The following is a 26,735-nucleotide window of genomic DNA, read 5'->3' as shown; positions in this document are numbered from 1 at the left end:
CCAGGCATGGTGGCTCACACCTGTAATCCCAGCATTTTCGGACACCAAGGTGTGCAGACTGCTTGAGCCCAGCAGTTCAAGACCAGCCTATGCAAGGTGGCAGAACCCCATCTCTACAAAAAATACAAAACTTCACCAGGCATGGTGGCATGCACCTATGGGCCCAGCTACTCAGAAGGCTGAGGTGGGAGATTTACCTGAACCTAGGTAGGTCAAGGCTGTAGTGAGTTGTGACTGTACTACTGCACTCCAGTCTGGGTGACAGAGTGAGACCCTGTCTGAACAACAAAAAATTTCAATAGGGTGACTAGAGAACATTAAACCAACCACACGGTTCATCTGAGTGTAGGATCTTGCTTGACTGCACAGGTCACATGCCCAGGAAAAAAAAATGACCCTGGCAGGTATGTTCTTTATCTCCACCATGTACACAACCTAGTGGCAAAAGACGTAGAGTTAAAACAAAGAAAAGGAACGTGGCGCCATGAAAAGTGCCATGCAGGAAACAAAAAGGATTCCACAATAATAAGTGGTGTAACCTAGTTTAGTGAACTTGAGAAAGGCCTCTGTGAAGAGCTGACATTTAAGCTAAGACATGCAAACAAGCCAACTACACAGTCTGTGTGTGTGAAGGACCCACAGGTTGAAGAGTTCACACCTGTGGTTTTCAATAAGGACAAGTTTGCCTCCCATGGGACAGTTGGCAAAGCCAGGAGTCATTTTTGGTCATCACAACTTGGTGGAGAGTGGTAATGCCATTGGTTTCTAGTGGATGGAGGTGAGAGATGCTTCTGAACATCCTACAATACACAGGACAGCACCCCGCAACAAAGAATTGCCAATCCCCCAATGTCAATGGCACTCAGGTTGAAAAGCCTTAATGTATAGTAATGTAGCTCATGTACAAAGCCATGAGTTGTGTAAGAGTTTGGCATGTGTGCCTTTGATGTCCTCAGCCATGTGACTTTATTGTAGAGAATACTGGAAACCTGCAGTTCTAAAGACAAAGATGAATTTAATTTATGCTACAGAGATTTAATACAATACTATACAGCCACTTTAAAAAATCAGGCTTAGAAAGATATTTAACAGCATGGGAAATGGGAAATAAAGATATGTTCATAATTGGAAAAGGCTTGTTTTTCAAAAAAGAAATTATTCTATGTTCTTTCAAAAAATAGTCATGCTTAGCAGGGGGCTGATGAGCATGCTAAAAAGACAATGCAAAGGCGTTTTGGCGGTAATTTCTAGATGGTAAAATTATTTTACTTTATTTGCACTTTTCATACATTCTTCCATAAAAACATGGAAGTATAACATCTCCTTTTCTTTCTATAAAAGTGCACTGCACATTCAACTTACATAGTAGCCATAGGTGGACCTGATGCAGCTAATCAAAGGCTGTGCTGTTTGTTGTGATTCATAGAGAAATGAATAATCATTTTAGCATAAATCGGGCAATCTCATTAGTGAAATGGAAGATTTACTAAAACTGAAAAGTTCAAGAATTGAGAGCATAATCAGTGCTGCCTTTTCTTCTTGTTGAAGGTCAGGACTTTATAAAAGAAAGGTAGATATGGAAAATGGCTATTGTCTATTAAAATTAATGGCTATTGTTACTTAACCAAGTAGATCAGATACCACATTCACAGAGAATCTATTTCAACAGGCATATGTTTGAAGTCTCTCATAACCCCGTTTTAACAAATCAGATCTGTTGTTTGTCGGCTCAACAGTTATACCAAGTGACCATTCATCTATAAATCATGTCTGTTTAGGTGAGGCACCTAGCTAGAATGTTGTTTTTGGTCTTACCAGGTAACTATAAAAGAAATGTTGTAGATTTAGAAAGTATTCTCATCAAATATAAGGACAATGTGAAAGTGGATTATACACACACACACACACGTACATACCAAAAATACCTATTTTCCAGAAAGCTTAACAGGCTAGAAACAAGGAAAAATAATAGGGATTGGGGGGTGATAAGTGGAAAATATTATTCTTAAGCTCCTCAAGTTGTACCCTTCCTAAGTCAATTTTACAACTATAGGATGTTGGACATTCAGCAAAATGGAACTTAAATTATGGGATGGAGAGAGAATGGGGATGCATATAATACTTGTAGTTGATGCACAAGGTTTATAGTTGACACCAATATTTACAATTGACCCCACAAGGGAATATGTGTGATCAGTATAATTCAGCACCTGATGAGGCATTGGATTCTATGACCCTAAAGTAGACAATCAAACTCACTTCTCCACCATTAAGATGCACTAAACGAAATTAGCTGGGCATGCTGGCGGGTGCCTGTAGTCCCAGCTACTCAGGAGGCTGAGGCAGGAGAATGGCGTGAACCCAGGAGGCGGAGCTTGCAGTAAGCCGAGATCGTGCCACTGCACTCCAGCCTGGACAACAGAGCGACACTCCGTCTCAAAAAAAAAACAAAATAAAACAAACAAAAAAAAAGATGCACCAAACACCTAGAGAAAAATGAAACACATGATTCTCTTAGATATCAAAGCACAGACTGGACTTCCCAAGGGAAAAGGTGACAAACTGTCCTGGCAATGGAACTGGGCCTTGATGCTCACAATTCAAGATAAGTAACATTCACAGAATTAGAAAACAATGATGAGGGAAGACCTCTTGGGATCTGTGGTATAAAAGGATGGGGAGAAAGGCACTCTGCCTTTCTAACTAAAATAACTAAACATTCCCCTCTTTTGACCAACACTAGCTACTACTGCTTCTTTATTTATGACAACTAACCCTACCTTAATCTTTCTAACACCTAGATAAAAGTTCTCAAAATAGCCAATTCCTGAATTGCCCCACTTCATTAAACCTTCCTTATAATTGCCCACCACAAGCCCAAATCCCATAAAAAGCCCTCCCAACTACCTACTACCAAACTCTCCAGAGTTCCTTTGGTATGCAATCTCCCTTGCTGCAACAAACAAAATGAATCTAATTTTACTACATCTTGTTTCCAGTGGTTCTTGGCTGGTGGGCTTCAACCCAGGGCAATCCTGATGTTAATCATCTGCCCCAATGTCACACGACGGGTCCCAATTCTGGCTTTGGAAATCTGATCACCATAAATACATTGTTCAAACAGCAACACTGGTTAATTCATGAGAAACAGAGTCCCAGTTTCAGATTACTGTCCATGAGTGACTACGGTCACCAACATTCTAATTGTGTGAATCTGTAAACCACCTTAGAAGCACTATTTTACCTCCCTATAGACAGAAGAATGGTGGTGTGGCAGTGGCGGCAGTGGTTATGAGCATTGCAGCTAGCAGTGGCACAGCCTTGTTTCATTGAGGCTTATTCGTTCACAAAAATAAACAAAATATTCACCATAATGTAACAGATATCACTTCAGATAAAAATACATTTCCCAAATTGAAAAATAATCATTTCTGACTTGAAACCAACTCATTATAAAAACATCTTTGATATATAAAGACCTAAAATTAAAATGTCATCCTTAAAAATCAAGTTAAAATCAAGACACTAAACAAAAAAATTATAATGAAAACATGAACATATTTTCAGCACTTACTATGTGCCTGGATTTCTGACATTTTACATTATTTCATTTTATCTATGCAAACACTTTTTTAAAATATTCCTATGTATAAATGAGAAAACAGAGGTTCAAGATGATAATTTATCTGTGAAGCAGAACTACAAGTGGCAGAACCAAGTTTTAAAAGCCAAATGTCTATCCAGTAATTCCAAACTCCAAGGTTACCAAGCAGATCATTTTTCTTAGGTGTGAGAATGAAACTACACTGTCCTTGGAGCAGTAATAAAATCTGATTATAATGAAAGCAGTTAAAAAAAACAAAAACAACTTCAGAGCACTGCTTACAGTGTCTTTTAGTATTAAAATTTCACTTAACCATGTCAAGAGTTTATTTTTATTATTCTATTTATAGCCAAAATATACCAAGGAAGTTACTTTCACAGACTACTTGATATAGAGAGTATACTTGCTATAGAGTTCTATATCAACAAACACACATTTCAAAAAATACTTGGTATATAAATTATCTAAATATAATCCTTACTTGTTTTATAAACTTCCTCTTTCTGATGTATCCTCTAAAAGAGGCATGTGTGAACTATGCACAATGCATGTGCAAAGAGAATTTTAATAGAAAAGCATTATCCCCATCCCCAATAAATAAAATAAAAATGAAAAGACCTTTAAAAGACACTTTCAGTAACAGTTCTTTTCCGAATAAAATAAACAAGAGCAAAGGGCACCTTGACTACTACTTAGAAAATAAAATCAGAACACAGGGAAATCTGTAATTCTAATCACATTTACATCTTCTCTCCTTTTTTACATTTCTCATCCAAACATCCTTAGGAGCTCAATAGGCTTAAAAGAATTGGAGCAGGGTAGAGAACAAAAGTGAGGGGAATCTGAGAAACGGTTTAAATCACTGCTCTCACAATTTTAATAATTTCAATTTGGATAGCATTTTTTTCAGAAGTAAAAGTCACAAAGGTAGGAAGAAACTAAAAACTTATTCTACCTTCTTATATTATACAAACTGCATTTTGGCTAGACATCTCAGGGATTAACCACTGTGAACAAGAAATGCAAGAAAGCAGTAAAAATATGTACTTCCAAAAAAAATATATCACATTAAATGTGTTTGTTTTAGTCAGTGAAAGGCTACATGCTAAATGAATACATTTGTTAAAAGATATTACTATTTGTATTCTCATGTAGAAATGACTAAACCATGTTCTCTCTTGAGATTGAGGATAATCTTAGAAAATATGATAGTCAATTACCATATTCAATCATGTTAAATGTTGTAGATAATATAAAAATACAAAAAGAAAGAAAAGTATTTACTAAGCATGTGGTATGTTTGGTTTACTCAATTTGGGATTGAGAGGTTTTTTTAGAGAGATGAGAGGAATCAGTGCTTAAAAAACAGTTTAATATTTTGCTGAATTGTTTGTAACAGGATGACCAACAACACAGACACAAAACTTCAGAATTGTATCAAATTCCTAATGAATGCCTTTTTTGGGGCAGTGGGTATAAATCAGCATAGTACTTTTTACTTTTGTGTGACTTTTTCTTAGTGAAAATATTAAAGGAACTTAGCTTTTCTTTTCACTAGTACCACCGATGTCTCTAAGCCTCTTCTGTGAGTGCTCCGGTGATTCCTCCACCACCTTCAGCCATAGATTTGAAAAAGGTACTAGCAATAGGAAAACAATCCAGAGTGACTTAGAAAAAGAAAGATTCCTTGCCGTCGTGGCACTTTTTTGTGTGTCATGTGTATCAAATGCAAATAATTACAGTTATTTCTCTCTCCTTAGGACAGAGCTTTAGTTTTCCCTGACATCCTAGTAAGACACTGTCTCAGTGACGGATACTCTGGAAAGTTCATCTTCAAAAGTGATGAACAACCCATCAATGTGTTGCATTCAGCAGATACCAGAAATACTGAGATACCAGAGTGGAGTGAATTCAGGTCCTTACTGGGGAGAAGGGGCTGGCCGTCCCCATTCGGTGAACATAGCAGGCATAGTTACAGTATTTGGGGGTAAAAACCTAATAATTCAGGTGAGGATCTCACATCATAACACTCTCACCACCCCCACACACAAACTCACTTTAGTTTTATCAGCAGCCGATAAGTGAGATTTACTTCCTAATGAAAAGAATGCACGAAGAAAACTACAGATCTATAAGGTGATATTTTGTTTGGGGATAGAAGAATCGCCCTAAACTGAGAACGTCAACTTTGTTTCAAGTAAAATAGAAAAAGCACCTAGTACGAAACAGGTACACAAATAAATAACTGGGTTTAAGACTGGTCATGTAAACTCAAATGGAGTCAATGTTTCCGAATGCCTAGATTTTCTTTCTGGGATGACTTAAAATTGAGTTCACAACAAGCAAAGCAGTCAAGAAAAGCGGCTACAGCTCACAGCTCCTCAGTGCTACAAGCAAGTCCCCCAACCGTGGAAACTCAAACAGAAAATGGATTTTAGACTTAAGCGTCCTCCACAAGTTCTTTGTTCAACCAATAACCTCACAGATTCGTCTGTGTTGGCTTCATAGTCACAGCCACGGCTCTAGTAAGACCTTACTTGGCTCCAGACACCTGCTATTACGTTTGACAGCTACGACCTATTCTTCCAGACAGAACCTACCCTGGAACTCCCACCAGCAGAAGGAAACTGGTGCGGTGGAAACGGGGAGCAGGGTTCGAAAGCATAGGCAAAAGGCGCTCACAGGAAGCAGGATCCACGCTGGCCACACAAACTGTATCTTTCCCTTTGGAACGCTGGCATATCTCATCCATGTCAAGTGACTCCCCAGTACGTTCGGTTTGATCGCCTGTTGCCATAACACTTTTCAGGCTAAAAACTACCTCGTGGGGCTGGGAGACACACTGGGTTGTTGGGTTCCTCCAAGCAGGGCTTGATGCCAGGGCACAGAGGGGCAGCTAAGGGTCACGTCTCTGGGTGCACAGGGTTCAAGTCCTAATTACAGAGGAGACCGGCTGCCCTTTTCTGTGCCCCATTCTCCAGCAAAGGGGTATATCGCAGGTTTGTGATTTTTAGTACCAAACTTGGGGCGATCGAATTCAGTTCCCTCCACCTTATGAGAAAACAGCAAACCGAAATCCCCAGTGGGGCACTGGTGAAATTCCTACTCGGAAGAGAAACGCAGTTAGACTGCGTGTGCCCCCCGCCCTGATGTCTGCTTTCCTGGTTCCTTCCAAATCATCCTCCGAGGCTAAGGGAGCCGGGCGGGAAGCAGATGCCCAGAATCGGGCTTCGTCGCAGGCGTGGTTATGGGTCCCTAGAGCTGCGCTGCGCTGCGCTGCACTCAGGCTATCCGCACCGAGCATCCCCGGAGGCCTCCCCGGGATTCACCCTGCGCGAATGCAGGGCCCGAAAGGTCATCTTCCCACGAGTGCCACCAAGGGAGCCTGGGGGAGCGAAGGCCAGGCTCGGACGCCCCCCGCCCAGCGACCCCCTCATTGCCCCTTACCTGCCCGTGGCGAATCCGGCAGCCCCCTGACAGCTCCCAGCAGCCGCCACTGGAAAAGTTTCCGAACTTCTTCGCAGGTCTGCACGCCCTCGCTGCGGGCGGATCCAACCAAGGCCAGGAGGAGGAGGCAGCGAAAGCCCACCGGCCAGGTCTGTGCGATCATCCTCGCCGTCCTGGTCCCCTTTACCCCGCAGGGGACCCCACTCGCCCCGCGCGCCCTGGCTGAGCTGCAGGCGTGGAAGACACGGCGGCCGAGGCTCTCGAGCGGTGCGAGCCGGCTGCGGGGTGTACGGACCGCCCGCAGGCACCGGCTTCACCTGGGAGCACTTAGCTCTTCCCGGAGGAGGCCCTAAGCTGAGACACCAGAGTTTTCGAGCTGAGCACCGTCTGGTCTTCTTCCCCAGCCGAGGCGAGTGGGCGCTGGGCGGAGCGAAGAAAACTAGTGGAGCTGCAGGGAGCCCGCGAGCATCCGGCTCTGGCCACCACTGCTGCCACTGTTGCAGTTGCCGCTGCCGCCGCCGCCTCCGCCGGCTCGGCTGGCAGCAGCTAACCTGGGATGTGCCCGCTTGTCTGCGCTCCGCGGAAGCCCCGCCCCGCACGCCCCGCCCCGCGAACAGGCCAAGCCCCCGCCACAGCCCCTGCGCGCTGTCCCGCTCCGCACCGCTGAGATGCTGTCCTGCCGGGCCCAGGGCTGAAGACTCGGAGCAACCTCGATGCAGATAAATAAAACGAAACCCGGACCTCGCTCTCCCAGTCCATTCTGGGGAAGAATTATCTGTTAAAAACAGAGAATGTATAAATAGGATCAGAGAAGACAAGAGATGACAAACACCAACTGGAACTAAGAAATATCTCATCTATGTAATCAAGGTCCTCAATACATAGGAATTTGAATTCTAATTGCATTAAATAGAATCTGGACATAATACAAAAAGCAAAAACTATCTACAGTTAAAGATTTCAATTGAGAGACTTCATAACACTTAGGTTTTTAAACAGTGCACATGAGAAGCTATTTTTTTAAATTGCTTTGTGTTACTGCTTAGGAACATTTTTCTATAACATCCTGATTTTCTGAAAGACGGTGTAAGTATTACAATCAAGCTTTATCACATTCTTATCACAATGAAGTCTAGTTTTAAGTCTCTTATCACCATTTAGTATCATATTTTACTTCAGCACTTTGTATCTGTGGGGCCCCTCTGAGCTTTATCACTTCTGGAATTTCTTTAAAATATTTTTCAGAGAGCAACTAAGTTAAGAGTGCTCAGGGGAGTTCCTCACAAGGAATACAGAACAATAAAGACTTTAAGCAATTGTAAAATGGCAAAGGAATTTTGTCAATTTACAGTTTACAACAGGAATGCATTATGCACCAGAAACCAAAGGGCAGGTGCATTTTGTAAATGTGATTAACTCAACAATTAAGCCTGTAAGAGTGTCTCAATCCACAGCCACTTGAAGAGAGTACTCCGTCTGTAAAATAAACTAGTTAAAAGCACAGGCAGGTGGGACAATGAATGATTTAACCACTTTAAGGAATTTCATCTCAAATTTGAACCCCTACCAAGAGAGAGTAGTGAAAAACTTTATGTCTTAGTGAAAACTTTTAATGAACGTTTGATATCAAAGGCAGCACTTTCAGCAGTATATCACTTGCTTTAAAACCATTCCAGGGCAATGGCTGAGACACTGCTTCAGAGTGAAATCATGCTACTTGGTATTCGGCATCAGTTTTCTGAATATGAGGTTTTGTTTCAAAGGGCAATGCTCTTCATGAATCTCTCCAGCTCTAACCACCCAGCATGGAAAGATTGCCTGGAAGTCAGCTATATCTATGAAAAGAAACAAGAAAAACCATGAGAATATACATAGTGCTTATGGGGGTCAGATAATATTCTACGTACTTTATGGAAATGAATTCACTCATTTAATCTTTATAACAACCTTATTAAGTAGTTACTACTATAATTGTTTTACAGATGAGGAAACAGGAACAGAGAGGACAAGTGACTTACTGAGTGCCTAAGGTAAGTGACAAAGCCAGAAATCGAACTGAGGTTTCCAAATCCAGACTGCAGAGGCTCCCTTTGACTATTCTATGGTACACAAAAACCCATCAAGTTTCACCAAAGGCCTTTGGGCAGGAACACCAAAGGCTGTTTATTCATTTATCAGATTTTTTACTAGTAAATATGCATAATTTCTATCTATATAACTGTATTCTACTAGAATTATTTGTATCTCTATATAAGGCTAATAAATTCCCAAGTTTTTCTAAAACATCTTTATTCTTACCAAGATCTCTCCTTGATAGATTTAATCATCATAGACTCTTACCATCAAAAAGATCCTTAAATTACCATCTAACACATTAACTGGAATCTCTAAAACAGTGTATCTTGCAAGAATAAAAATCAAAAACACAACTGAGTATTGATGGTTCAGTAAAAGCTAATCGACTAATACATATTGGTTGAACACATACAATTTTTTAAATCACTATTCTAGGCTTAACAGGAGTTTAAAGAGACATGCAAGCAAGTTTTCTCAGTGATTTTATAAGTTAACAAAACAGGTGGGAGGTCATTTATAGAAATGCCATAGGAACTAACAAGAATATATTTAGTCTGTATAAAATATCCCCATTAACAAAAAATAAATATATTTTCCTTCTACCTCTTATGCATAACTGCTGGCAAAGCGGATGAGCCAGCATGTGGCCTGGAAGGGCATCTTCCTATTAGTATCCCTAAGCCCACCACGGAAGGCAACAATATGCCTGCTACTGAAGCTGCCAAGCTTCGAAACAAGTTTTCTAGTTCCACCCAGAACACAATGCCACGATCCCTTTCATAAGAACATTCTAGAGCAACCTCTGCAAATTGTACCATAACTAGCCTCTTATTCAATTTACTGGTAAACATTACAAATGAAGCTAGGGAAAACTTTCCATAATTTGATAGTTATAATGCCTTATTTTTCAAAAGGTATTCAAAAAATGAATGTCTTTTATGTAATAGGCACTGTGCTTTGCTTTCAAAATACCAATACCCTTGGATAGGAGAATCTTTAAATGGTCATTACTTAAAATACACCTTAGTAATATTCTAAATGCAAAACTTCCCTGATACTTTCTATGTAACTGTGTATACGTTTGTAGTTTGTCAACTTAGGACCTTGTAAAGAGAAATACAAAACCTCGGCCAGGTGCGGTGGTTCACGCCTGTAATCCCAGCACTTTGGGAGGCTGAGGCAGGTGGATCACGAGGTCAGGAGATCGAGACCATCTGGCCAACGTGGTGAAACTCCATCTCTACTAAAAATATGAAAATAAGCTGGGTGTGGTGGCCCGTGCCTGTAGTCCCAGCAACTCGGGAGGCTGAGGCAGGAGAATCGCTTGAACCCAGGAGGCAGAGATTGCAGTGAGCCCAGATTGCACCACAGCACTCCAGCCTGGGGAGAGAGACTCCACCTCAAAAAAAAAAAAAAAAAAAAAAAAAGGCCCTCCAGTGTGGTTTAGGTGATTTAATGACATCACAGAGTCTTCAATGCTGACTGTTCTTTTAGGCTAAGACTGACCACTAATTAGTTTACCCTCAGAAGCTGATTTGGGTAACTTTTATACCCAGTCAATAACAAGAGCTACCATTTATTAAGCACTTACAGATATTATCTCATTTAACATTTCAACCATTCCATGAGACAGTTATTATTATACTACTGAGAAAACTGAAGTACAAGGAGATTAAATAACCTTCTAGAAACCCTGATAAGAGCCCAAATGCAAGCCAGGCTTCATAACTTCTGTACCCCCTTAGTCACTATACTTGCCTGCCTGACAAGCCAGACACCTGCTTTGTGGTCCCTTGAAATCAACCTATCATATGAATAGAAACTCTGGTACTCGCAGCCGTCTGTGTGGACAACCCACTGAATACCTTGGCTATAGTGGCCCAGAGCCCTGCATTGGCTCCAACGATAGCCTGATAGTACCTCACTGCCGTGCAGCTGGCCAAGATACCACCTGCTCCTACTTCCTACCTCCACCTACCTCCACTACTTCCTCCAAGCTTTTCACTATGAGAACTGTTTTGTAAGCACTAAAATCCCATGAACTGCCTTAACATCTTTGAGCCTCACGAGCTCCCTAGCCATGAGTTCTCCTGCTCTGGCCAGATATGCCCCCCACCCAAAAGGAAAGGCTTGCTTGCTGGCTACCTCCCTTAGCTGAACCAGCTCCATCCCATCCTGTCTTCAACCTAATGGCTTTCACCTCCCTTCAGAGCAATTATTCCAACAAGACAATCATGTCCGCCTGTGGGAACCAAGGGGTCCTCCCCGCAACACACCATCTTCTTGTTACTACAAAGCTTGCCTCCCACAACTCCTGCAGGTTCACTCTGCTCCCAAATGAAGGCCCTCCTCCCCGTATGGCCCTGCGTGGCATGTGGTACAAGGGGTCCTCCCCGCAACACACCATCTTCTTGTTACTACAAAGCTTGCCTCCCACAACTCCTGCAGGTTCACTCTGCTCCCAAATGAAGGCCCTCCTCCCCGTATGGCCCTGCGTGGCATGTGGTAGCCTCCTCCCCTGGGCTATGAGTATATGTGACTAACAAACTGCTGTGAATCTCATCTGTCCAGTCTTGTGTGTTTGATCATCTCATATTATTTACAAAGGCGGATCCATCTTTCATCAACTGGGTGAAAAGGAGGTGGTCAGAGAAAGAATATCCTTAATACAAATAACTTCCACTTCACTATTTCCAAAAAAGTACTGACTTTTTTCTTGCCCTACCTTCTCTCTCCCTCCGATGTAGGCTCTAAGCCCTTGGTTGCACAGTAAATACAGCCAAGATGGAGGTCAACCCGAGCTGCCACAGTAATGAATTTCTGCCACCAAGTAACCAGAAGGAAATTGAGTGATACTTCCTTGAAATCTGTAGTGAAGATAGTAATGGTTCTGTTAAAAAAAAAAAAAAAAAAAATCACCACCGGGCACAGTCACAGTAACCCACGCCTATAATCTCAGCACTTTGGGAAGCTGAGACAGGAGGATCACTTGAGCCCAGGAGTTTGAGACCAGCCTGGCCAACATAGGTAAACCCTATCTCTACAAACATTCCAAAATATTGGCCAGGCATGATGGCACATGCCTGTAGCCCCAGCAACTTGGGAGGCTGAAGTAGGAGGATCACTTGAGCCCAGGAGGTTGAGGCTGCAGTGAGCCATGTTTGCAGTACTGCATTCCAGCCTGGGTGACAGCGTGAGACCCTGTCTCAAAAGAAACGAAAAGAGAAGAGAGGAGAGGCGAGGTGAGGCAAGGCGAGGAGAGGAGAAGGCAAGGCTGCCTAAAGGAGAGAATACACAGCAAATAAAACATTACATAAAATACTCAAAATCAGACATCAAACTGAAATTAACATGACAGTGGGAAATTTTGATCAGCAAACATTTTCAAAAATCGCAAATGCACACACACGTATGTCTGCATACCACTAATGTATATATATACGCACACACACATATGTGTTTCTGTATACCACTAACCTATATTTTTCAATTTGAAAACCCTCATAATCATCAGTACATGTTTATCAATGATTTTTAAATATTTTAGATATACTTATGTCATTATCTCATAACAAGTGTGCTTCAAGGCAAAGACAATGTTAACTATTTCACAAAAAGCCTTAAATAAATACTGTTCCTGTGTGAAAATTTCAAAAGTATTTTGTACTATCTTTAATTTTACATGTTTTATATTTACAATTTCTAATGAAAGACATTTCATTTTTTTCAGAGAACTTATGGAGAAATAAAAACAATAGTTGCTTTCAAAAAGAGAATGTAGGCCGGGTGCAGTGGCTCAAGCCTATAATCCCAGCACTTTGGGAGGCCGAGATGGGCGGATCACGAGGTCAGGAGATCGAGACCATCCTGGCTAACACGTTGAAACCCCGTCTCTACTAAAAAAAATACAAAAAACTAGCCGGGCGACGTGACGGGCGCCTGTAGTCCCAGCTACTCGGGAGGCTGAGGCAGGAGAATGGCGTAAACCCGGGAGGTGGAGCTTGCAGTGAGCTGAGATCCGGCCATTGCACTCCAGCCTGGGCGACAGAGCCAGACTCCGTCTCAAAAAAAAAAAAAAAAAAAAAGAGAGAGAATGTAAAGTATTAGAACACTAGGAAAAGAAACCAGCAACACTCAATGATTTTATGAAACCAAATGTCTTCAAATAATTTTCTTCTAGTCTATAATGTAAGAATGTGAAAACCATGTCCCTCAAAGTTGCAATATGCATTGCATGTGTAAATTTTATGTATAATTACAGTATAATGGAAATGAATACACTACACATTTCTCTCACATTCAAATGTTTGTTTTGCACCAACTATTTTTGGTTTCCAAATAGAGTGAAATTCACATCAGAATTTCATCGCATCATTAATTATACCAACATCTTAAGGAAAAATAATTATATTAATCAATAAATCCAGTTGTTAAATACATTAAATACATTATCTTGCTTAGGTGAATGTTTTCCAGAAATTAAACTACGCAAAAAAGTCTCTAACCTTTATAAGACTTTATACCTAACATTGCCGGCTGTTTAACCTGAGAACTAAGGGGTCACAAGAGTTTTATCTGCCAGATGATAAGCCTTCTGAGGTCAAGTGAGCCTGCAAATATCCACCTCTACCCTCTGTAGTCACTGCACAACTTTATTGAATAAATTTGGCTGCTATAAGGTTGATAATCTCGTGTGTCCTATGTTATCTTTATTAAAATCTTTGATTCTTTTTTAAGCAGCAATCCACTTTTTAACTTCACTTAATCTCTAAATTATTATATTACTTTCAAAGTGGAAAATTCACTATCTGATAGAATAGTATCAATAAACATCTTCAGAACCAGGTTGTAATTTCTCAAGTTATTTGGGGATCACTGCATCTTCTAGAGTTGACTTTCAGTAAATCTTTGATGTCTGTTTCACTTCTTGTCATTACTTTTTATGATTAAAAATTTGAGGTAGATATTTTAAAAAGTTAATGTTACTACTAAATTAATTATTGAATCAAGAGTTAAAGAATTATTTTCCTAATTGATTTCCTGCAACTTCCGACATTACAATATCTTAAATATTAATATATTCAGATAAAATTAATTTTAATGCTAGTTATCAAATATTCTCCAGAATGGGTATTATTATCTGTGTCACTTTGGTGGTTGTTAAAACCATTCTGATATTCCCTTTACTTACTATGTAAAATGAGGGGAAAAGACAATGTCTATGTTATAATGTTGATAGGGTTAACTGAGATAATATATGTGAAGTATTTTGTACAATTCTTGGATTATGTGACCACTCAGTAACTAGACATTATTCTTCTTCCCCACTGGAAAAAAAAAAAAATACCTTCCATTAATTTGTGATCTATTAGTTACATCCTAGAGGTATTTAAGGTAATAAATCCTCTCCTCTAAACTCAATAGTAATTCAAAAGTAAAACCTCTTGCCCTCCCCATATTTGTAATGCGGTTCCTTCATGTAGTATAGCAGTTATGCACCTATCAAACTATCTTTTTGAGTAGTGGAACAAATGAGCATCATCTCAACTCAATGTAGGTACAGGAGATTTTAAGTTGCTCAAGGTCATGAGGTAAAAGTCACTTTTAAGGGTAAAAGAGTCACTCCTCTCTGAACATAATGAGCACTTAGAGCGGGATCTGGAAACTAATTATCATCAGCTTTTTAAGATGCAAAATGTAGACACTCTCCTAATGATTAAACTTTATAATTGATAATTATCTTTGATTAACGAGTAGGAAGGTCTTCCAGAGGCTTTCGCTGCTGTGTACCATTGTCATAATTGATCTTTAATTGTTCCATGTAAGAATCCCTTTTATCATGTTTAATCTTTGCTATTTATAAATAAGGACCATGTACCACCCTTATTAACTCTCCCTAGATGTAATATTACTTTACAATTGTCTTTCCAATTTAATTAACATTCAGCCTAATTCTTTATATTTGCATATGAAAAGGTACAAGCAGTTCATGCTCTCAAGCAGAAAGGAGAAACCCTTTGCTCTGACCACTTTTGAATTCTCTTCTTGATCCAAATTTTGAGAGAAGAGAGAACAATACTCTCTCTGGATATGCGAGAGGAGACTTTACATCATTGCCATCTTTCTGCTCCTGCAGAATGTATTTAGGCCCTTCTTATCTTAGTAAAATATATATCATTTCATCTCTGCTCTGTTTCTTATATAGCATCCTAGTTTTTCCTCACTTTCCTTTTCCTGCCAATATTTCTAAATGATCTAACTACTTTCCTGATCTCTGTGTATGAGATTAGTCCAAAACCACACGGCCAACTTTTTTCATGTATCTTCCGAGTCTGACATTGCTAAACACTCTCTTTAAGTTTCTGCCGCCTTCAGCTTTCCTGAAAATTGACGGTCCTCGGTCTTCTCCTAGCTCACCAACATTTCTTTGTCTATTCTTTTGCCTATTTTCCACCTTCCCCCTGCCTCAGAATTTCCCAAGGCTTATGCCCTAGACCTTGCTTTTCTTTTTCTACTTATTCTTCCAAGGAAGGTGTCCTGGGTTGAATAGTGTCCCCTCAAAATTCATGTCCACCCATGCATTTTGAATATCAGAATGTTACTTTACTTGGAACTAAGATCTTTGCAGGTGTAATTAATTAAGGATCTTAAGATGAAATCATCCTAAATTTAAATCCAATGACTGGTGTCCTGATAAGAGAAGACGTAGACAGAGAAGGAGGAGATATGAGATGGAGGCAAAGATTAGATTGATTCAGCTGCAACCCAAAAAATGCCAAGGATTGCTGACAACCACCTGATGTTAAGAGAGGAATGAGCCTGATGTGGTATTTGGTTTTCTGTCCCTGCATTAGTTTGCTGAGGATAACTAAGTAATGTGTTGATAGGTGCAGTAAACCACCATGGCACACATTTGCCTGTGTAACAAATCTGCACACACTGCACATGCAATTCCAGGACTTAAAATAAAATTCTTTTAAAAAGAGGAATGAGATACCTCCTCCCTCAGAGCCTCCGGGAGGAACCAACCCTGCTGGCACTTTGATTTCAGACCTATGGATATTTCTGGAAACTTGAGAGAATACAATTCTGTGTTAAGCCCCCAAGTTTGTGGGTTTGGCAGTCCTAGAAAATGAATACTGAGGGCTTATGCCTTTACCTCTAGCATCTGTGCTAAATATCCAGAGACATTTCTCTCTAGGTCTGGTCTATTATCTGCCCCATCTGCTTTTTAATTTGGGTATTCTACCATCTCTCGAACTCTATTTTTAACAAAGGGATGTTATTATCTTCTCCCCGGTTCACACTCTCCCTTATCCATTGTTAAACTTATTGACAAATACAAGAGCTCGAGTTCTGTTCTTTTTGTTAATAAAATTATCCTTGCTAAACCAGAATGTTCGTATTCTCTCTCCTTTAATATCTCTATGTAATATAAATTACATGACTTATCAAGTTATCCATTTATCTCTCATATTCATCTTTTTCATTCCAACTTCCCCACCCTTTCTCTTTAAATTACCAGTTGATTGCACTAGTCCCCAGAGTGGGGTCATCACCTACACTGTCTTTCTGGTCTAAATCATTCTCCATCCTAGACCCATGTCAGTCCATTTTCATCCTAGGTCCAGTCAGTCTTTTACATTAATATATGTATGCTACATAATATATTTGGTATATTATAAATATACTAAAAATGCTAATTGGTTATTTGTAGTTTACTACATATATATGTAATAAATATTTGCATATATATATATGCAATGTATATTGGTGGCAAACTAGAGTCTAGCATCTACCTCTGTATTTCTTCAAATATAGTTCAGAGAATGCCAGTAACATATTCACTGGGAGTATTAGAATGCAGATTCCCGGGTCTTATCCAAAATCAGATTCTTGGTTTGGGATCCAGAGCTATTCTCATAAAATTCTCATGAAAGCTCAACATTTAAACATATTGAGTTCCCTTTACTTTTATCTAAATTCACTCTTCTTCCTACATAAACCCTCTGTTTCTTCTGGAGGCACAAAAATCCACCACTTATCTTCCCTAAAATGTACCTTGCTTATTTAAACTTGAAGCATCACTTAAGCCTGGAATACTTCCTTCTTGCTCTCCACCTCTCTTTTGTTAAAAGCTCCACTCAAGTTACTTACTCATCACAAGGACTTTTCCAGTCATGCAATTCCACACTATTCTCTTCCACCTCTGGGTTCCTATCACATGTTATTGTGCCAGTTACTATGTACTGATTAATTGTATGTCATTATTTAAGTAAACATGCAGTTATGGTTTGTTTCCTTAAGAAAATCTTAAGCTGCTCCAGACTCTGCACAGGATCTAGTGCATAACAGGAATTCAGCAAACGTTTTCTAAATTAGTGCTTGAAAGAAAGGCCAGGGGCAGCATCTTGAAAAGCTCACAAATGCATATAGGAGACTCAGATGTAGACCACCTTGTTAGGAAGTACACTAATGGGGATGGATACTTATATTCCTATTCATTCCACTTGAGTACAACTATGAAGGTTGACTGATGATAATGTAACAATGATACCATGTGTTATATTTGATCTTCAGGAATGTGAGAGCAGATAACCAGGCTTAAACTATTAAAGTTATTTTTTCCACTAGTCTAATAGCCACTGAATTATTGCTAATACAACAAAACTGGACTAACAAGCTAAAAAAATTATGTTGATAAAAGTACAATTTAAAAATTAAAACCATATCTGTATTCATTATTCACTTCTAAATATAAATCATTGCATTCACTCTGACCAATATTTATTGAGCATTGCTATGTATTATGCAAATCAAAATATTGATTACCTGACCTATGGCACACTAACCATGGAAATTAAACATAGAATGATCTCTATTGCTCTTTATGCAGATAAAGCATAAATATTCTGAAGAGAAATATCTACAACACACACATTGTACCAGCCTGCTTTATTTTCTTAAATCCATATCAACATAAATAAACACAACAACACTTTAAGAAACTTTCTTTTTCTCCTTTTTTCTGAGACACAGTATTGCTCTGTCACCCAGGCTAGAGGGCAGTGGCATGATCTCAGCTCACTGCAGCCTTCATTTCCCACACTCAAGTGATCCTTCTCCCTCAGCCTCCCAAGTTGCTGGGACTACAGGCCTGCACCACTACACCAGATAATCTTTTTTTTTTTTTTTTTTTTTAAGTAGAGACTAGGTCTCCCTATGTTGCTCAGGCTGGTCTTGAACTGCTGAACTCAAGTAATGTTCCCACCTCAGCCTCCCAAAGTACTGGGATTACAAGTATGAACCACCAAGCCTAGCAAGAAACTTTGTCTACAAAGGAACATATGTTTTCAAACTGTGCCTAGGCTTTCACTAATTAACATATTCTTCTCTCAGAAAAAATGTGTAATATATGTTACAAACTTCAGAATTCAAAACACACTCCTTGTATTCTCTTGTCCTTATTCTCACTTCGGAGATGTTACATACAGAAAATTTGGAAAAACAATCATACTAGCTCTCCCCAATATCACCTCTGCTCATACATTTAATACAGCGAATGTTTCCTCAGAATCCAAAAAGCATTACCTAAACCATTGATTCAGAGCAAACCCCACTGACTTCTGTATCAACTCTCAGTATGCCCTGAATCACTTCAACGATACACTGAAACATCAAAGCACTTATATACATGCCAGGCTCTATTCCAAGCCCAGAATTAGGGATGCAGAGCTGGATCAAATTCTGTCCCTGCCCTCAAAAAAATGTACAATTCTGAAAACTAGAAAGGCACAAAAACAAATAGGGACCATAAAAGGTTACAGATGTCCTAATCAGAGTACTCAAAGAAAGGCTACAACACCTTCACAAAGCACAAAACCTGAGAAGTAAGCTGTGTTTCTTGTGTGATTGCTTAACGTGTGTTCTTCTTAATATTTCAAAATGCGGTTAAATAGAAATCTTTAAGAACATATATCTCCTTATAATAAGTCATTTATATAAGGGGGAATGTTGAAAATCATAGGGTTTGGAAAGTACAGACTCATGTTTTCACTCATAGCACTTATAAAAACAGTCCACATACCACATCATCAATATGATGGAAAGGAATGTAGTCAATAAAAATCACATTTTAAATGTTTCTAAAAACATGAGGGCTGTCAGATGAGAAAACTAAGATTAGAAACATATACAGTCCCAGCTAGTCAGGAGGCTGAGGTGGGAGGACTTCTCAATGTAGCTGACTCCGTCTCAAAAAAAAAAAAAATAGAAAAGAAAAGAAAAAGAAGTGTACATAAAGTATAATAGATGCTGCACTATAAACTGCATAGAAAAAAAGTGGTGATAAAAATATACTAAAAATGCTAATTGGTTGTTTCTAGTTTATTACTTTTTTTTTATACTTTCAAGTATTTTCCAAATTTACAGTTAAAATCTGAAAATGGACATTTTATGCAAATAAAATTCTACAGTCTTTAAAAAAATTCACCTTTCCCAATATTATAGAAAGAAAAGGCAGCATATACAAAGATGAGTGGAAGAAAAATGCACTAAAATAAAGGCTAGCACTTGCCTTCCATCCCCATCACAAGAGATTTTAGTGGGAGCTTATAACTGCTCATTGTGCAGATTAGTATATTTCTAACAAAGATGAACCCTTATATCCAAATTAATTAGTATGCCTTAATTCGATTTCAGGAGCTAAAGTCAGTGGGCAGTAGTAGTTAAGTGGAAGCCCACCAGGCCCTTCAGATTATTAAACAATGTGAACTCCCCTCTCTCCCTTTCTTGCCTGTGGTTTCTCCACTGCTCATGTCCCTTGCTCCTATTCACTCAGCCTCAGCATTTCCCCGTCGTCCAGCTACTTGGCTGCCTAGGAGTCAGTGAGGTAGGTGACAGAGAGGAGGTGAAACCAACTCAGTCTAGACAGCCAGTGGTGGAAATATAAATAGTGCATATGAACAATTATTCTAGAAGGGCCAAAGAGACCACAGGATAAGTGTTATTGACATTTTCGTGCTGTTTGTATGTTAATTTGGATAGTGCTATAAGTAAAATAAAATATTGTCCTTGCACTTTATTACTACATGACTAAAAAATCTTCAAACAAAAATAATGATGGGGAGGGAAAATTATCAGCCCTTGGATATAATCTAAATTTTCCTGCATTTTCAGTACTCTGTAACCTTGAGCCATTCACCAAGCTCTCAGAGCTTCTGGTTTCCCTAGAGAGACTGAGCTAAATGGCCTGTTATGTCTCTTGCAGCTGTGAAAGTCTACAAACTTTAATAAGAGAGATAGTTATTGCTTTTAAACAAGGGCTCTTGAAAAACAATAAGCAGAAAAAATTTAATTGCCCAAAATGAATTAAGGCATTTATTCTCGCTATTTAGGTAGATTTTTAAAATATCATATATAACTCATTTTTTAGTCTTCATATTCTACAAGTATAAAAAGACAGCCCCCAAATTATATATAAATCTAAAAAAGATAGACAGCCTTAGGGATAAAACAGAAAATAAGCTTAGCTCTGCAACAGAATGATGGGGATGGTTTTGCCTCATGATTTGGGTAATTTAGGAATTAAGACAATTTCACATAACGTAAAAGTTAAGACTATTTTATTATATTTATTAGTAATCGCATTTTGTTTTACCACTTACTATATATACTAGAGTCTGTGGTAAGTGTTTTAACACTCATTTTTTCATTTCATCCACATTACAGCTTGTAGGTACAATTATCATCCCTGTACACATGAAAGAAATCAATACTCAAATAGGTTAAATGATTTGCCTGAGATCATAAAGCCAGTGAGTGGCAGAACCAGATCCAGAACACAGGTCTGGGTTTACAGATTAACCAGAAAAATAAATGAGAGTAAAAATGTTAAAGCAACTTTTCTTTGATGAAACTTTAACATTATTAAATATGACATTTTATCCAAGGTCTTAATAATTGTGAGAATCAGAAATGTAAAATAAAAAGTTCCATGGACCAAGTTGAACTTTCTCCAAATTTCAGTGAAAACTAACCAAAATTTAAAAAATAACCTTCTCAGCTTTTCTTTAAGAGCTGGTGGTGGGCAGGGAGGGAGGGGGAGATTTGCCTGTGCCCCTAACCACTTTCACTCTGCGCAATGACACACCACAGTCCCTTACTCAACCTACCATTCCAGATCGTTCTTGAGCTGAGTCCAAACCTAGTTCTTTAGAACTGTTCTCCACCATTCCCTTTTACATGAACTTCATTCAAGCCAAACTGAATAATTTCTTCTTCTCATCTTTGTGCCTTTGCCTAAGCCGTTCGTTCCTAGACTTTTATTCCCAGTCCCTAAACATGTCTCAAATTAAAACCATTGTTCATGAAACCAGCTTGTCTTATATGAAAGCCATGATCCTCTCCTCAATTCTCATCTCACTTCTCTTGTATGGCATTTATCACCTCATTATTGGGTATTATATTTCATGTCTTGATTTATCACCTCTGCTACAGTAAAGTCCTTGTATACAGACTCAATGAAGAGTTCGTTTGTGTATCAATGAAGAGTTCGTTTGTGTATCATCAAGGCATTTAGTACAAGAGGGAATGTGTTTGGTTTAGAATATAACTACTTGTTCTCAGATAATCAGAAAGTTTAAATATGGTTGTTTTGTTTTAAGGTCCAGTACCATGTAACAGAACTGGAACTCCTCTCACCAAGGAATCACTGAAGAGGGAAAGACACACATACTCTCCCTCCCTCTCTCTCTCCCCTTCCCCTCTCTCTCTCTCTCTCCTTCCCCTTTCTCTCTCTCTCTCTCTCTCCTTCCCTTCTCTCTCTCCTTCCCCTTCCTCTCCCTCTCTCTCTCTCTCCTTCCCCTTCCTCTCCCTCTCTCTCTCTCTCCTTCCCCTTTCTCTCTCTCTCTCCTCCCCCTTCCTCTCTCTCCCTCTCTCTCCTCCCCCTCCCTCTCTCTCTCTCTCTCTCTCCTTCCTCTCTCTCTCTCTCCTTCCCCTTTCTCTCTCTCCTTCCCCTTTCTCTCTCACTCTCTCTCTCTCCTTCCCCTTCCTTTCTCTCTTTGTTCCCTCTCTCTCCCTCCCCTCCTCCCCCCACCACTTCTCTGTCTTCCCCACTTCCCCTCTCTCCCTTAAAGAAAAGCTGAGAAGATTATTTTTAAATTTTGGGTTAATTCTCACTGAAATATGGAGAAAGTCGACATGCACCATGAAACTTTTCATTTTATAATTCTGATTCTTATAACAGTTATTAAGACCTTGGATAAAACATTAAATATGTTAAAGTTTCATCAAAGAAAAATCACTTGAACATGTTTACTCTCATTTATTTTTCTGGTTAATCTGTAAAACTCAAGGTAAAACTGCGGTAGTGCCTGCACAGTAAAAATATCTATGCATAAATTATTTTGAAAATTAAATCTTTTTTCTTACTATAAGATTTTAATTATAAGCAGAAAACATTGATCAAATGAACTTTCAATGTACTCACAGAATTTATCTGTCCTCACACCCATGACGTTCTATTGTGGGGAGTCCATAGCCAGTAGTTAGGGCTCACAAAAAAAAAAAAACAAAAAAAACAAAAAAAAAAAACTATGTTATCAAACAGTGCCTTGACTCTGTTTTCTGCTTACAGTATGTTCATTTTTGCCTGCCTGCCTGCTTCACTTCCCTAGAAGCCTCTTCAACAGCTGAATCCATCAGACTTTTACTCCCCAGATAGCAATGCTCTCATTATTAAAAAAAAGAAAACCATCTTATCCAAATGTCTTGGTTTTCACACCTTCCACCACAATATCACTGGTACTCATTTCTCTTTTAATATATGTAGTCAATCATTGTCGTCAATTCTCCCTCCCAAAGTTTTCTGAGATTTACACTTTCTGTTTCTTACTTCCTTCAGCCTAATTCAAGCTTCAACTTCATAGGCCATTCATTCTGCAAAGACTTCTGTGAGCTACAATATGAAACTTTCCACTTCAGAGAACGTGATGATTAAATACAAAAGAGTTGCAAATATATCCTAAGAAAGTTAAAAGATCTCAGGTGCCTCCACATTGTTGAATGTAGAGATTTATAATCTATTCATTAATATTTTAATGAAATGGAGAATTAAAACATGAATAAGGTATATATTTACAATTTTATCTTAAGTTAGTGTACCTGATATACTTCATAATATGTTGCTTGTCCCTAACTTATTCCACATTTTTACTGTTTGTAGTATATCTAACATCTGTGGCCACAGAGGGTAAATGCTTATCAGTTGAAAATCCCAGATTCTGATGATTACACACATATTCTTCTAGTAGTTGTTTTTGGAATTGTTACCAACTTATTGGTTTTCATTTTTTCCTCCCCAGATCATTGTTCCTAAATTAGAGTTTGGCAGATGGTACAGATTACTTGTTTTTCCAGATGTTCTAAATTTTCTTAATGTGAAAGCTGCTTTACAATTGAGAAAGTAATAAACATTCTTAACTAGCTTCAAAAACGTGTTCGATTCTGATGAGATTAAGCAGCAACTGGAGATTACGCTCCAAGACTCAAAACTACTTTGCTGTGCTTAAACTTTTTAAATGCCTCATTTTCTCTGACATCCCAGTACCACAACCGTATCACAACCATTACCCGATAAATATATTGTATAGATGTACAGACGAGCTACACTATAAAAAGGTTCATCTTTGCCTTTCTTAGCAACAGAATAGATACTATATAATAACGAATGAACAGCTTTAGAGGAAATCATGTATTTGGTCTAAAACAACATTTTCCAGAAAGCTGTTCAGAGCCATGCATCTTAGTTCCTGTGCTTTTCAGCACTTTCTTGGTGAAATATTTAGAAGATTCTACCCTCTACTCTGAGAAAAGACAACCTAGATTCCATTTTATTAAGTTAACTGTGTAAATAGGAAACAATTTTCAATGAAATGTCTCACTCTGCAAAAAAAATAAAGGCCTGGTGTCAAGTCATTTTATTTTTGTTAAATATGACAAAATTGATAGGAGGACAATAGTACCTATTACAGAATCTACACATGTGTAGGTTGGTGTTTACTGTGTTTATCATGTACTAGATATTTGGCATTAATACATTTGGTTTATCTTCACTAAAACCCACGAATCAGATATTATACTTTCTACATTTTTTAGATGTTAAATGATGCACAAGTATGTAAGTAGTCCAAGGTCACACGGCTTGTCAATGGAGGAGCCAGGACTCAAACCCAGGTAGTCTGATTCCAGAAGCCATGTTCTTTACAATCTAGACGATAACAACAGCCAGTAAAGGGTAATCACTAATATTAGTACACTTCAGAATTCACAAATAAAATAATATGGTAAGTTAAATTCTGGAAATGTGAAAGGGAGGAACCAGAAATGGAAGTCAAGCATGGGATAAATTGTATGATATGCCTAAAATATTAAGGAAAAAACGGCTCTACAGAGATCTAAGAATTCTTTGGTAATACAAAGCTCTCAAAAAGTTAATACTGCAATACTAATATGCTGCTAGCTAAGCCACATATTTCATTCCTATGTCATCAAAACTGTGAAGCAAGCCTTCTGGATGATTTTCTATGGGAAAAGAACTTCAAGTTTAGAACCAAAATTGGTGCAAAAATAGTTTCTTTACAGAATTTCACTTATAAAAATCACTCTCCATCAAATATTAATAGGATCCATCTAATGTGAATAGAAGGGTTGCCCCTTGCTACTTTAGATCTGAGCTCACCTATATTGTAGCCACTAGCCGCAGCAGCTACTGAGCACTTCTAGTCCAATGGACACATGCTCTAAGTATTAAATTAACACTGGGTGTTGAAGACTTAAGACCAACAAAAGAAAAGCACATAAAATATCTCATCAGTAATTTTTATATTATGTCATTGAAATAATATTTGAGGCATATTGCATTAAATATATTATTAATATTAATCACCCACCCCTTTTTATTCTTTTTTCACTGTGGCTACTAGAAAATTTAAATTTAGGTATGTGGCTCATATTATATTTCTATTGGAACACTTTAGATCTTTTAAGTGCACACAGTGAGGGTTGTAATATGTATTCATATTACCTAGTCTGAAGCATATGTTAGTATTGAAACTTTCCTTCTCAATTCATATCTGATAAAACTTCTAATTTCTGATAAAATACACTATATTTACTCAAATGTATTTTTTGTTATCAACTTCTGCAATGAACAGTTAAAAGACAGCTATCTTATTTTTGGTATCACACTTGCAAGACAGTTGCAAAGCACTGGAGCCACCAACTGTTCAAAAGTGGCAATACCCAGGTAATTGACTCTTTTACAGAACAAGAAATAAGTATCTGTAAGAAACACAATTCTGCGAAGGAAAAAATGTTGAATAACATGTAGACAATGTGTATTATTTATATTTTAAAGCAATGTGATTTATCCATTGAGGAAAAATACATTGGCTCACATGTCAGTAAGTTCTGTTTGGAAAATAGATGGAAATATTTGATGATAAAAGAATACTGATAAGTACATTAAAAACTGTATAAAAATCAAAAAAATTCTAACAAATATTGAGTAATATATAGTTATACTATTTGAAAATTTTAATTAGCAGAAATCAGAAAATAACATTTGATATTTTACATAACAGGAAATAAAGCAGATTATGCATATTTTTAAATGAATGCTTATAAGTTTGAGAACTTTTTTAAGATTAAAAAAAATGGATCCATGTCTATGGGATATGATGCTTTAAGGCCCCTTCTAATATAGTAGTGTTGCTAATGACAATTATGACTGTTATCAGTTCCCCCAAATTCTAGCTGGTGCTTCATTTAGGACTCATAGCCACTCCATGTGGCACCTGAGGCCTAATGAGCCCTCTTGGCTCCCATGAGAGATGCAGAATCCCTTGACTGTCTTGGTGGAAAATTTTTTAAGTAGCTTGATCTGAAGAATAAGGAGATACATGCTTTCTACCAGGGGCTGAAAGATAGAGGGAAAACAACAAACTTAGCAAACGTAAACCTTCAAATGTTAAACCTTAGGGCAGAGTCCCTGTAATAGAATTCACGTCATCCAGTTTGTCTTTCATGGTGTTTGACAAGCCTAAAAAGGATGTCACCACAGTTCTGGGGAATTTTCTACAAAGAAGAGCAGGCCATTACTCTTATCTGTAGTAGCTATGGCCAAAGAGAAACCTGAAATTCTCCAGGATCATCCAGATATGAACTACTGCCAAACACTACTCTTATTTTTTGCTAAGAAAATGAACTTTATAGGCCGGGCGCGGTGGCTCAAGCCTGTAATCCCAGCACTTTGGGAGGCCGAGACGGGCGGATCACGAGGTCAGGAGATCGAGACCATCCTGGCTAACACGGTGAAACCCCGTCTCTATTAAGAAATACAAAAAACTAGCTGGGCGAGGTGGCGGGCGCCTGTAGTCCCAGCTACTCTGGAGGCTGAGGACGGAGAATGGCGTGAACCCGGGAGGCGGAGCTTGCAGTGAGCTGAGATCCGGCCACTGCACTCCAGCCTGGGCGACAGAGCGAGACTCCGTCTCAAAAAAAAAAAAAAAAAAAAAGAAAAAAAGAAAATGAACTTTATAGATGTGGT

The 26,735-nt window shown here is 38.7% G+C and overlaps 1 protein-coding gene across 2 annotated transcripts in view; it reads right to left on the bottom strand.

The window, feature by feature from the left end:
* The window catches only part of GPC5 (glypican 5), a 1,499,214-nt gene extending 1,491,602 nt beyond the window's left edge, over positions 1 to 7,612 (bottom strand). For both annotated transcript variants that reach the window (XM_017951348.2, XM_031655721.1), the window contains exon 1: positions 7,052 to 7,612. In XM_017951348.2, the coding sequence (XP_017806837.1) occupies positions 7,052 to 7,214 (163 nt within the window). In that variant the 5' untranslated portion in view covers positions 7,215 to 7,612. The remainder of the gene's footprint in view (positions 1 to 7,051) is intronic.
* Positions 7,613 to 26,735: the final 19,123 nt, after the last annotated feature.

The sequence above is a fragment of the Papio anubis genome, chromosome 15 (genome assembly GCF_008728515.1).
Source record: "Papio anubis isolate 15944 chromosome 15, Panubis1.0, whole genome shotgun sequence".
Lineage (NCBI taxonomy): Eukaryota > Metazoa > Chordata > Mammalia > Primates > Cercopithecidae > Papio > Papio anubis.
This window is presented reverse-complemented; position numbering and strand designations above follow the sequence as displayed.